The sequence below is a fragment of the Branchiostoma floridae genome, chromosome 10 (assembly GCF_000003815.2).
Source record: "Branchiostoma floridae strain S238N-H82 chromosome 10, Bfl_VNyyK, whole genome shotgun sequence".
NCBI classification, from domain to species: domain Eukaryota; kingdom Metazoa; phylum Chordata; class Leptocardii; order Amphioxiformes; family Branchiostomatidae; genus Branchiostoma; species Branchiostoma floridae.
The window spans coordinates 12,897,595-12,910,710 of record NC_049988.1 but is presented as its reverse complement, the minus strand read 5'-3'; the positions used below and the strand labels follow the sequence as shown (position 1 = coordinate 12,910,710).

The 13,116-nt window shown below is 38.9% G+C and overlaps 1 protein-coding gene across 1 annotated transcript in view; it reads right to left on the bottom strand.

The window, feature by feature from the left end:
• Window positions 1-13,116, bottom strand: part of LOC118424232 (receptor activity-modifying protein 1-like) — a 14,981-nt gene extending 1,865 nt beyond the window's left edge. The window contains exons 1-2 of the mRNA XM_035832773.1: window positions 12,951-13,116; window positions 1,476-1,641 (exon numbers count right to left, since the gene is read on the bottom strand). Of these exons, the coding sequence (XP_035688666.1) occupies window positions 1,476-1,641; window positions 12,951-13,038 (254 nt within the window). The 5' untranslated portion in view covers window positions 13,039-13,116. The remainder of the gene's footprint in view (window positions 1-1,475; window positions 1,642-12,950) is intronic.

Here is a 13,116-nt window from a genome sequence, read left to right as displayed (position 1 = left end):
TACTATACTTAGTATTCAGATACCTGTTGCCTTCCCGGTTCAACTTGAGTTGACACTAACGTGGGTAGGTATAGACTTCCTGGCACCGTTGACCTACTCCTGATGACGTCACTAGTACTGGTCTTAGACTGAAATTGGTTAAAATTCCCTACAAAGGCAAATGGACTGGGTCAACAGTTTTATTGTTTATCATGTATGATCAACTTTTTAAAAACTCCTTACTAGTATTTATGATTCTATAAACAAACTTTTCTTTTTAGATTTCTAAGAACCGTTTTTTGTTTGTTGTTCAAGACAGATGACTAAAGGGAGAGAAATGGTTTATTGAATTAATACATGGCTGGCTTGCATATTTTTACAGTGGGTATAAAAACAGGATTTAAAATGTAGCTTAACATATAAAATGATAAATTAACATCTAGTTGTTATAATATTTGTGAATAAAAACGTTATGGCACTGACAGCTGACATACAAAAGCACAAGTTATAACTTTTTACGTGCTCTTTCAATATTGTTTTCCTGATATTCAAAACACGTAACTACACAGAAAGTTTGTAGATCGCCTCTGCCCATGGCTTGAAAACCTCTCATGGATGAAATATACCATTGTCTGAAAGGTGGCGCCTACTGTGATCGATTAGCTTCTATCCTTTCCCAAGTAACCGGCACCTCTGGTCATGACCAATCCATCGGCCCTTGACCAAAATGTACAGTACTTTATAACGTTTATGACAAGGTCGACTCAAAGGCCTTTCTTGAAGCCGTGCGAACGTAGGGGGAGTTGGTGGTTAATTCACTGTGTCTAGGGCACGTTATTGTAAGGCGGACCCCGAACCTTTTCTCCCATCGCCATACAAGTCAGGTACACATTTTAAACATGGATGGAGTGGAGAAAGTCGTGTAAAGTGGCTTTCCAAAGAATCAAAGAATAAAAAAGTCTAGGCAGGAAAATCAAGAATGGAATTCTTGATCCTGGCTACCAACGTAATAACTAAAAAGTGTATAACATTTGTGACAAAATGGGCTTAAAATTAACAAGGAGATGTTGAAATTGAGAGGCAAAAATGACAACAGTTTAAATTTTTGAGGCTTTTTTTTATTTTAGACACCCGTTTTTGTTACGTATCTACGTAATTAAACTGCTTCCTTATGTTTGTAATAGAAACAGGATTTTTTTTTTTTGCCTCCTAGCATCTTCTTGGAGAATGCAAAATGCACTTTCATGTTCGAGAATAACCGATTTCTTAAACTTCATTACGTATGTGTGGCGACAGGAATTCTGGATAATATGTCAAAGGTAAAGGCCCCAAAGAAGCAAACAGTCTCGTCTTGACCATTGCTCGATTTGCATATAGGCGTAACAATGTCACGTCAGGAGCCCACAAAATGTCGAAATGTTTTTGCCATTTTACCCAGAATTCCTTCCGCCAGCGCATGCGTAATGAAACCTGCGAAAGAGCTTATCATCACTTACTCCATAGCAGTGGAAGACGCATCCGGCCAGAGGCAAATGTCACTCTCGTTGCCAAGCTTTTGCAGATTTTCCACGAAGATGGAGGTGCAGTACTTTAGGTACTCCTGATACATGGTCGCCTCTGGGCAGTCTCTCCAAGCCTCCACCGATTGGACGAGCTCGTGAACTGGAAAGAAGAAGAAAAGAATAAGAGAAAGAAAGAAAGAAAATAAAACATTCATTTTGAAAGCCAACCTGAGTTAAAGCATGATACATTTTTTCAAGTTTTCACCTTCATCAACCACAAAAAGAAACATGTCTCTTTAAACCACGTAGAGGCGAGACGCTGGCCGGTATCGACTTTGGGGTAACCTTTGACCCACTAATGACGTCACACATCCTAAGGGTCAATGCGCAGCAAAAAAGTGGATCGTATTCCTGATGAAGACCGATTGATTTGGCCCTAAATACTGTAAGTCATCTTCATTTTCTGTCTGTTTCGATTTAAATAATTTCTAAGTAATTGCCTATCATCCTTACAAAATTCAAACCGTTGAACGTATTTTCAGGTCGAAGAAAAATATGTTGTGTTTACGGTTACCCGACAAACGCTACCAAAACCTACCGACCCGATCTTTTTTGGTCGACCACTGACGCTCCAGGCAAGGGGCATACAATTGTCGATCTGATATCTTAGTGATAAAAATATTTAGGGAAAATATTGTAGAATAGTTTTTCGACATGTTCTCCTCATTTCTATTCTTGAGAAGATTGTGATTACACAATGTATATTTGTATAATGACCAGAAAAGCATTTTAGCTGTATTTGTTGGATCACTTCAGTCGAAATCTAAAAATGAGATAAAATAAGAGAATTCCTTCCAATTGATTATGATTTTGTTCTGGGGCCGTGTTCGGAAGCACAACATTTTTCATATATCTCAGCCCATTATATAATCTAGCTCAGCTCTTTTTACGCATTCATGAGGTAACACAACATTAGAATTTCGGGCAAAAGCAGTCAAAGAAAGCTTTCACCACTTCAAGCAAAAAGGTTTCTCTCTCTCTTGAGGACAAAAGCACTTGTCCAGCCCTTTTTCATTTTTCGTGAACACAGAAAGCTTTGGTAGAATAATGGGTCCCTTGAGCGGGACTAAAAGGTTTTCCAAAGGGTTGTAAGTGCCTTGCCGTGCGTTTGTGAGCTACTTCGGCACTTTTCTACGCACAATTAATCTGTCTCGACCTTTGGAGTGTTTCAACTGGGGATTACAGAATAAAAAAAAGGGTCCCTTTAAGTCTGTAAAACATGTTTCATCACGCTTCCTTCCATTTCAAGTATTATAAGTGTTAGAAGAATGCAGATAACAAGATGAAGTCGCATGTCTACTGGTACCGGAGTTATCAATCAATGATTCAGGTGTTTAAAATCATTAATGTTGAAGGGTGGTACTCGTTGCCATGAAGCAATGTAGGGGCATTTATCAGTAAATGCTCTTTAAAACTATCTAACGTATAGATACTCCTACTGTGCTTGGTGATAACAAATTCAACTCTATGGGAGTCCTAGGAAAATAGGAATTGTTGAACACATCAATCCTATGTTGATAACTCTGGTACAGTACTTAAAGGCATGACTATTCCTTGTTCTTTTTTAAAGCTGGTATTAGATACGTCGATGTAGGTTAGTCATCCAGGTAATAAGATACGCCAAAAAGTAGTAACTCAAGCAACTGGATATGGTTTGTTACTGACCAAGGATAGTGTATTCTGTCCAAACGTTTCCAAAACCATATCCAGTTGCTTGAGTAGCTACTTTCTGGTATTAGATACTTATGAGTCGGTACGTACACCAGTTTGTTAGCCATTTTGTACATCATGCAAAGTGTAGACACTTTCCTTCTATCTTCAAGAGTCATCCACTTCAGGTCTGTTTTCAATGCCGCCGTTTACACAGTAATAACGTCGTGTTTAACCATGAAGGAACCCTATTAAAAGCTGACTAAGACCAGGCAATTTCTCTTTAGGTCTGGCGCAGACACGAAGTCTACTTGATCCGCCGTGACGCCACGATGTCTTTACAAGCAATTTTCTTTGCAAGACGTTACGTCCGGTGAAGAAGATGAGGCTGTTTGAATTCGTAAGCGATCGCCTTGTTCTGTGCCTGAGGAGGTAGTTTGATACTTCCTTTAAAGGGGCATTCCACTCCAGAAGGGAGTCTTGTTTTCCAATTGATAATGTGTCAATGAATACACAATCAGCCGAATTTTGTGAAATTCATCTTGGGATGAATTACGCGATGTATGTTTTGTAAAACAATAATGACACTCACTAAACCCATGCAGACCCTTCCCATGCATTCCCTATGCGCATAGACACTGTGTTTATCGTACATATTTTCGGAATAAATGAGGTACGCTAAGCACACCGAGAAGGCAATTGCTCATAAGATAGCAAAGAATACAAGAACAAGACGAGATTTCTTAGCGAATCTGAAATTAGTTTTGTGATCTTACCTAAAAGTTTTGCATTGTATTCAGCCGTAGGATTAATTCAATTAGAGGGTACTTGGGGAGTTAAGTAGAAGACTGAATGCTTTTGAGGCACGTGGAGCAACTGGGTAATTTATCGTATAATGTAAAGTAGTATGCAGTTATTACTTCCTAAACTTAACAAGATCTATCGGAAAATAACACCATCGTGTGGAGTGGAATGCCCCTTTAAGTTGGCTTAAGAGATTTCTAGTTTTAGGCATGTCTTTGATTGAGCGTGTGTTGTTTTTGTAATTTTAATTTTGATTGTGATTGTATGTGTGTGTGTGTGTGTGTGTGTGTGTGTGTGTGTGTGTGTGTGTGTGTGTGTGATTGTGATTGTGTGTGTGTGTGTGTGTGTGTGTGTGTGTGTGTGTGTGTGTGTGTGTATGTGTGTGTGTGTGAGAAATAAAGTTATCAGTCCTTGGAAATCAGAATCACAGCTTCTTTGAACCATTGCTATCTAAATCAGGCCTACAATGACTTTATGGAATCTATTGGTACCATAGTCAAACAATTGCCAAAATCATAGATTCGTTGATGCATTTCCATCTAAATCATATATGTATCAAAAGGTTGTTTGGATTCTCTCAGTTCTTGCACTCCAATGACTTTTAAAACCAAAGCTTTCTCTTAATCATTGTCATTTAAATCTTCAAATAGTATGAATCTATAAGTTCCTGCTTTCAAACGACTGCCAAATCCACATCTTTGTTGAAGCATTACATTATGAGTCAAACCTTCAAATGACTGTATAAAATCTATCAATCCCTATACCCAGCAACTACCAAAACCAAAGCTTCCTCTGAACCATTGCAATCTAAATCAGATCTTCAAATGACTGTATGGAATCTATTGGTGCTATACTCCAAAGACTATCAAATTCATAAATTCGTTGGTTTGGTTTGCTTTGCTGAGACATTCGTTGAGACATTGCAATCTAAATCAGATCTTCAAATGGCTGTATAAAAAATTATCAGTACTTGCACTCACACGACAACCAAAATCGTAGATTAGCTACTCATTGCAGCGTAACCTTCTGAATCAGTTCCACAAATGACTGTATCAAATCATTTATCATTGTCCTTTTCAAAGCCAGAGTCGTGCACCTACGTAGCTTCTTTGAATCATTATCGGGTCATCTATATCAAACCTTCAAATGGCATTGAAGGCCTGGCACACTCGCATTAATATACAATAGCAATAAAGCGAGAAGACAGACTGAAATATAAAAATAGCGAGCTCATTCTCTGCCTTGACAGCTTGAACGCAAAACCGACGTCATTACATAGAAGAAGACGTCACACTCGACAAGTTGAGTGAATGCTGGTATGTCGAGGTTGAAAATTGAGATCATATAGACTGAGTTGTGTTGACAAGTTGTCGTCATATGATTACTGTTATGTATGAGAAGTAATCAATTATGACATGTAGGAAGATGGGTTTGGCTTTGTGGAAAGAGGTTTTAGACAGCGCTGTGACCCTCACTGCACTTGGGGCACTGGTGCCGCACTGCGGGGTTCGTTCGCTGCGGTACTGTTTTGTTGTTTTCGTGATGTTTTATAATTTAGACAGTGCGTAATACGCAAAAGTATGACTTAGAAGACAACAAAATAAACAAAATGAAAAAAGAAAAAAGAATTGTTCTTTATCTCTGAAGTTTGTTGAATCATCTGCGAACCCCAGAGTGCCGCACCGGTGCCGCAAGTTTACCTTTCGGCTATCGTCACATTCCAAATCCTGGGCCCGGCCGGGCTGTTTGCGGAAACAAAAAATGAAACTGTTTACAAAGAAATATGCACAAATTATGCCCCTTGACGATTTAAAAAAAGTTTTGTGTGTTTTGTTGCCTTTCGTATTACATCTTATCGTTTCCCAAAGCTACCCGGCCGGGTCCCGGGTTGGGAATTGACACCTAGGCCTGAAGCTAACGTCACATTTCCAAACCGGGACCCGACCAGGCCGAAAAATAGAACAGCATACGTCTAAATACACACAAATAATTCCCACGACTATTCTATTTACGTCTGTTGTAGTTTAGAGTCTTCTATATCATACTTTTCGTTCCCGAAAGCTGCCCGGCCGGGCCCCAATTTTGAAATGTGACGTAGGCTTTACCGGCGAAATGACCAAGTGGGTACAGTGTTCGCCTTGCATTCGGTAGGTCGTGAGTTCTATCTCGGGCTGTAAAATACTGTAAATGCATTTAAGTTCGCGGTGATTTAATTTCGCGGTAGCGGGAAAAGGTCTGTTCATGCTGGTTTTAATTTTGCGGTAGCACCATGAACTGTAGGCTCTTACTGCCATAAAAAACATAAAACCACCGCGAATATTTCTGTATTTACCGCGGTATGCTATAGAGATGAACGTCCTTCATACATTCATAATCATAATCGTTGTATCTTTCGGAAGGGCATGGCTAACTTTTGAATTATTGCTTCTGTGGATCAACCCATACATATGCTTCAAGAGATTAATTACCGTGTTAATCACAGTGGAAAGGTGACCGCAAAATCCATTAACGTTATTATGTTTCCTTGTCGATTAAACTGTGCGGGAAATGTCATTTAGTTCTCTTAGTACTTTGCTACATTTTGCCATTTGCTCTATCAACCGAAGAGGTTGTTATGATTATCTTTTAGCTAATGGATATTTTCATTGCCTGTCAAATATGTCATTATACCCCTGTCACATTATCCACTATCTTCGGGCGTATCGTTGGAAGATCGGCCATATCTAAGATCCACAGAGGGTTGCGCGTAGTTTTCACCTGAAAACCGTCCCTGTCACATATAAGTCATACTTTTTACCCTGTACAATGGTTGTGCAATTAAGTTATCATTATAAGCGAGGCTCGGGCGATCGCCGCAGAATCGTCGTCCGATCGATTTTCGCCAAATGTGACAGGGTATTGCCGGCGAAATGGCCAAGTGGGTACAGTGTTCGCCTTGCATTTGGTAGGTCTTGAATTCGATCCCTGGATCTAATATATGCTATAGAGATGACCATTCTTTATACATTAATGGGCCATGGCTAACTTTCCATTTATTGCTTCTGTGGATCAACCCATATAATACATATGCTTCAAGAGATTAATTACTGTGTCAATCACAGTGGAAAGATGACCGCAAAATCCATTAACGTTATTATGTTTCCTTGTCGATTAAACTGTGCGTGAAATCTCATTTTGTTCTCTTAGTATGCTACGCTTTGTAACTCGGTCAATCAATCTAGGAGATTGGTGTGATTACCATTTAGCTAATGGGTATTGTCATCGCGTATCAAATATGTCATTATTTAACGAAGACAAAAGCCAAATTTACACACATTTCTGTTTACAGGAAAATTGTAAATTGTCAAATGCATTTGTCAGAAATTCTGCATTATTAATAATTATTGGAGGATCTATGCGTCATGCAGGAATTTGTATACCAAATTTTCTTAAAATATCTTACTTTCGATAGGCTACATGATAATAACGTTAATGACCAGCCTGTTCCTAGGTGTATATGGTTTCGTAACGCCTGTCCCTTAGCTATAACCACCTCATAAAACTACCTCGTTCGCTTCGCTCACTCGGTGGTTTTGTTTTGTGTTTATAGCAAAGAACCAGGCGTCGGATGTGTTATTAATCAAGACAGGTATCAATTCACTCTTGAGTGAGGAGAGAAAAATTGTGTTAAATGACTTATGAAGTTGTAAGGACGCCTGAAATAGCATGAATCGGTTTGATAGCTTGGATATTTGTTGTTTTGAGTTCGCATTTATAATCGGTGAACCGGCAAACATAAAAACGTGGCCTTTATGCGTCTGCTCTGCCTCTGTGAAATCCTTGTTGCCATGCGATTGCTCGACGAATTCGAAATTTGTATAAAAGGCCATAATGAATTAATTTTATGGATGACGTCCTCTGAGGACCCCAAAACTAATACGTGGGGCGAAAAAGGAATGGGAAAATATCCAGCAAAAAAATTCTGCTAAACCATGTGACTGAACATCCAGTTAAAGGGCATTCCACTCCAGAAGGGAGTATTGTTTTCCGCTAGATAATGTGGCAATGAATACATAATCAGCCGAATTTTGTGGAATTCACCTTGGGATGAATTACGTGATGTGTACAATAATGACACTTAGTAAACCCATACAGACCCTACCCATGCATTCCCTATACGCATAGACACTGTGTTTATCGTACATATTTTCGGAATAAATGAGGTTCGCTAAGCACACCGAGAAGGCAAATTGCTCATAAGATAGCAAAGAATACAAGAACAAGACGAGATTTCTTAGCGAACCTGAAATTATTTTTGTAACCTTACCTAAAAGTTTTGCATTGTATTCAGCCATAGGATTAATTCAATTAGAGGGTACTTGGGGAGTTTAGTAGAAGACTGAATGCTTTTGAGGCATGTGGAGCAACTGGGTACTTTATCGTATAATGTGAAGTAGTATGCAGTTATCACTTCCTAAAATTAATATCTATCGTAAAATAACACTCCCGTGTGGAGTGGAATGCCCCTTTAATTCTTACCCAGGTTTGGTTTGTCGTATGTTCACCTCCAGTAAGACTGTACCAGACGATATTCTTCCATTTCTATAATGTTTTTACTGCCATTTTTGTTCAAAGAGGGAACAAGTGCGCTCTGGCCCCATGCCCTGACCATGTGCCCCCCTTATCCATGAGAACATGTACAGGTCCTTTTGTAAGTATAAAATTCTGATTGACCAGGGATGCTATTGGGTGACATGTAGCCACATTTTTTTGCAGAACAGGCGAAATTTAATGCGCGCGCGGATGTCATCCAGAAAACTAAGTCAATATGGCCTAAACTGAAGGTATTGTATTGTCCATACCCTATGTCTAATGTGCTATACATAATGTATGTGATATAACCACCCAGACTACGTGAGGGAATACCTATGCTAAAAAATAAATGGACGCCCCAGACTATTCGACGCGACAGGCAATCATCGCCAAGACATGGCCTTAAGAATAAAAACACGGACCTTCCTAATGAAAGAAGATTGCTTCGACTACGAAGTTCCATCCGATATGTGGCTTCTGGGCTTGGTGGGCATATCCTGGAGTATTGCTATGGCGGGTGTAAAACTTTAACCGCCAACAGGAAATTGAGTTGAAATCCTGGTGTTACTTTGCCGTGAGCAAAAAGTGGAAGCTGCAACGTGCCGTGGATGTAAGCATGTTTCTTTGAGTTATGCTATGGTCACTTTTATCCACGGGGTAACCTATATCCGTTGTTATATATAAAATGCAATGTTTTTAAATACTGGGGTAACCTATTCCCGTTGTAATGTCAAACTGTTAAATATGGTAGTTTAAAACCATGCACCGTCCGTCGACTTGATATCCTTAAAGTACGAATATAGGCTACCTGACGGAAAAAGGTGAACTAGCGTTAGCTTCGGTCGACTGAATTTGTCTCGATGGTCCGCTGGATACGTGAGGAGAGCTCTCAGTGTCATCATGATTATGCTACGGCGTATGATTGACGCCGGGCCCCGTCTTGATTTTAACAGCGAGTAAAATAAATGCGGGGTCCTGACGTGCCTCAAAATATGATGATGAATAAATAGACTACATAAACAACAGTCAACGACAATGTACCTGATCATTAATACAACTTTTTGATTGAAAAAAAAAATTATCTATACGTCTATAAGATATCAACTTATCTATTAATTGGCAATCATATGAAAAGTTTATGTCCCTTTACGGGTATCTATATTCACCAAAGCTTCTTTGCGACGCATGACTCTTGACATTTGAGTACTCGTTAAATTTCAAAGCCACTGGCACGGAAGGCCTCATCGTCAAAGCTTATATCTCAAAACATATCTGACCTTCATCTTTCAGTGGTATATCATTATTTCGGTTACGACGCAAGAAAAGAATGGAAGGCCATAGGCCAACATTTGCGAATCATAGAATAATTCATATGTCATGGTTATTATAAACTCTGTACGCTGCGTTGTGTATATGAATATCCGTGATGATAGCCAGAATAATAGAGTGTTCGGTGTTCTCTAAATTAATATTAGGTTTCTTATGTGTAATTCTATGTCTAATTAGCTCCTGTGACAAATTATTCAACTCATTTTCAACTTATTTCTAAATTGTTTTATTTCGTAGTAATCCAGGGAGTTTGAAAGCTTCTAAGATTTATCTAAAATGTAGTATTTACTGTAATCATAATGACCTCGTTAGTTTAGTATCAAAAGAGGTCTAAAAGTATATAAAAGATGCATAAGTGAACTTAAATATTTCAGTCAACAGTTAACAGGCGGTATTTCCAAAACAGAACTATACATGTGTATGTGTGAATTATAAATACACACACACACACACATATACACACACACACACACACACACATACACGCGCGCACGCATACACACTCACACACACACACACACATGCACAAACACACACAAACACACTCACACACAAACACACATGCACGCACACATTCCCTCGCACACAAACACACACTCACACACACATGCACGCACACACTCACACACACACACATGCACGCACATACTCACACGCACACACTCAGACACACACACACACACACCAGAGAGCGCCAGCTGTTCCCCAGCCGGTTATATTCCTCTGGCCGTCTTACTCCTCTATTTGTTCCATTTCTACGATTTTTGCGGCGATCCGGAGTCTGATAGAGACTTAAACAAGTTACTTTGATATTTGATCAGCGAAGTAAAGAGAGATTAACAACAATACCGGTAATACCGTTAATGGATTTTTGAATATGATCTATGAAGCTAACAGTCGTTTTCCCATGGGTAGGTAATCAAATTACGTACTCTGGAGTACCGTGGAAAGGTTTTAATGTCACCTTGGGAGACTTGGTGAATAGACGTATACGTGCCGTATTGCATGGGAAAAACAACATATACGTACTACTATAATGGTAGCTATCATGGGAAATTTGATTTCGTCAAAATTGAGCTTTCATTTCTAATAATAATGTTATTTTGTGTTGTATTGTTTTATTATATTGCTGGATTGTTTACGACTCGTAAAATTTGCTTGCGTCAAAATTAAGCTTTTATTAATATTTTAGCACTAGTTATGTTGCGCTGTTGTAATAAATTGTTATCAAATTTGTTTTTGCCAAAATTTAGTTTTAAGTTATTGGATGGTTAACTAATCATGTATGCGAACGATTTGTCGATTGATGGTTTCGTTCTCTGATATGTTAATAAAAAGTTAAAAAACACATATTGATGTCTCGTATGATCTACTTGTATGATGTTTAATGAAAATATTAAATATTTTAACGGTGCATGTATAAGATATTTCGTGGCATATATAATGAAACTACATAGATTCAATAAAAACAATCCTATGTAGTAAAAGGGCTCTTTGTTCACGATGAAAATCTATTTTCTGAAATATCTAGATTAAGATCCTCAGCCATATTTTGCCACGTATATTAGTCTCAATGACATTACCCAAGCCATTCGTAATTTCTAAACCCAGATGACACAATTTAGAGAATTCAATTATATCAGTTGCCACCGACTGCGAATTGAATCAGGAAGGCACAACCGCACTCCTCTAGAACAAAGAGTCTGGCAATTTTGTACCTCAAACATGGTAGAAGATGAAGTACACTTCACAGTTGATTGCGATATGTATGTCAATGATAGAAATACTCTATTTAGTTATATAGAAAGTAGATTCCCTCATTTTAGACACATGAGTAGCACTGATAAGTTTATATTTCTCATGCGTTTTGACAAACCGACCATAGCGAAACCCATACAGTCCTACATTTTCACCATCACCAAGAAGTGAGAAGAAGCCGAATTTTTGTGTTAGACTAGATTTGTGATACTTTTATATGTATATATCTTGACTTGTTGTGACATGTACTTAGCTCGGTTGGGCAAAACTGTACAATAAAGGTCTTCATTCATTCATTCAATATGATGTCCAAATGGCCCGGTTTCTCTATTGATTGCAGAAAATTGTGTTAACAGCCCATTGGTCTAGATACAATTGCCGTTAAATCAAATCATATGCACCAGTTCCACAGGTCATACTCTAAAGTACTTTCGTCTTTGATGATATTATCTATTTCCATATTAGGGAACGGGTGCTTTGGAAATTATATTTTCTTGCAAAATACGTTACTGTATAGCGTTGGCTTTTTAGACGTTGAATTTGAACGTTACGTACGTATTTTACGTAACACGGGTTAGCAAATTGTAGGTTTTAAATTCTAAATTCGAGACAATATTCTTTGCACTGTTAAAACCCTCATAGTACTGAAGTAATTACTAAGGGGAAAGGGTACAGGGTTTGACTCAATGGGGCTGGGGTAACATTTTCTTGGGAACATGTTGGCCCTAGAGCCGAGGACTTGGCCTATGTAGGCCCTGGAAACAGTCTGGCATCCAGGCTACTGAGGATTGTTTGGGGCCAAATTTCTTTGGGGACATGATGGCCCTAGAGCCGAGGAGCTGGCCTGTGCAGGCCCTGAAACTGTCTGGCATCCAGGCTTCTGAGGATTGTCTGTGGCAAAATTTGTTAGGGGGCATGTTGGCCCTGGAGCCAAGGAGCTGGCCTATGTAGGCCCTGAAAAGAGTATGGTGACCATTATAGCTTCTAGCCTTTGTTTCTGTCGCTCAGTGTTAGTGTATAGTATATATCACACGATTAAAAAAACAGTGTGACAATCAAACCATGATTTTTTGTCTTCCTAACTCTTATCCACGTACATAAACCATATATCTTTTCGATTCATGTGGCGTTACATACATGCACCAATAAGACAACTGTATAACAACTGTATAATCGTAAAAAAATGTCTACCGCGGTAGAGCCCCTATACCGTTGAAAACTGTACATTTTGCTCAAAGAATATTGTCTAACAAAAAAAACTATCCACATAAAGGAATGGAAAAAATCGACACTTACTTTCATCAGGTAAAAGACAGTTACCAAGGCCGATCGTTAGACACCAGAGAATCAGCCGGGCGTGCGAATGTGCTATCGCCGGTGACATGCTTCTGTTCAACCAGTGATTGCTTTGTAAATGATACCAGTGAATCGTCGACCTTCCTCGTGCGTTTGTTATCCGAGA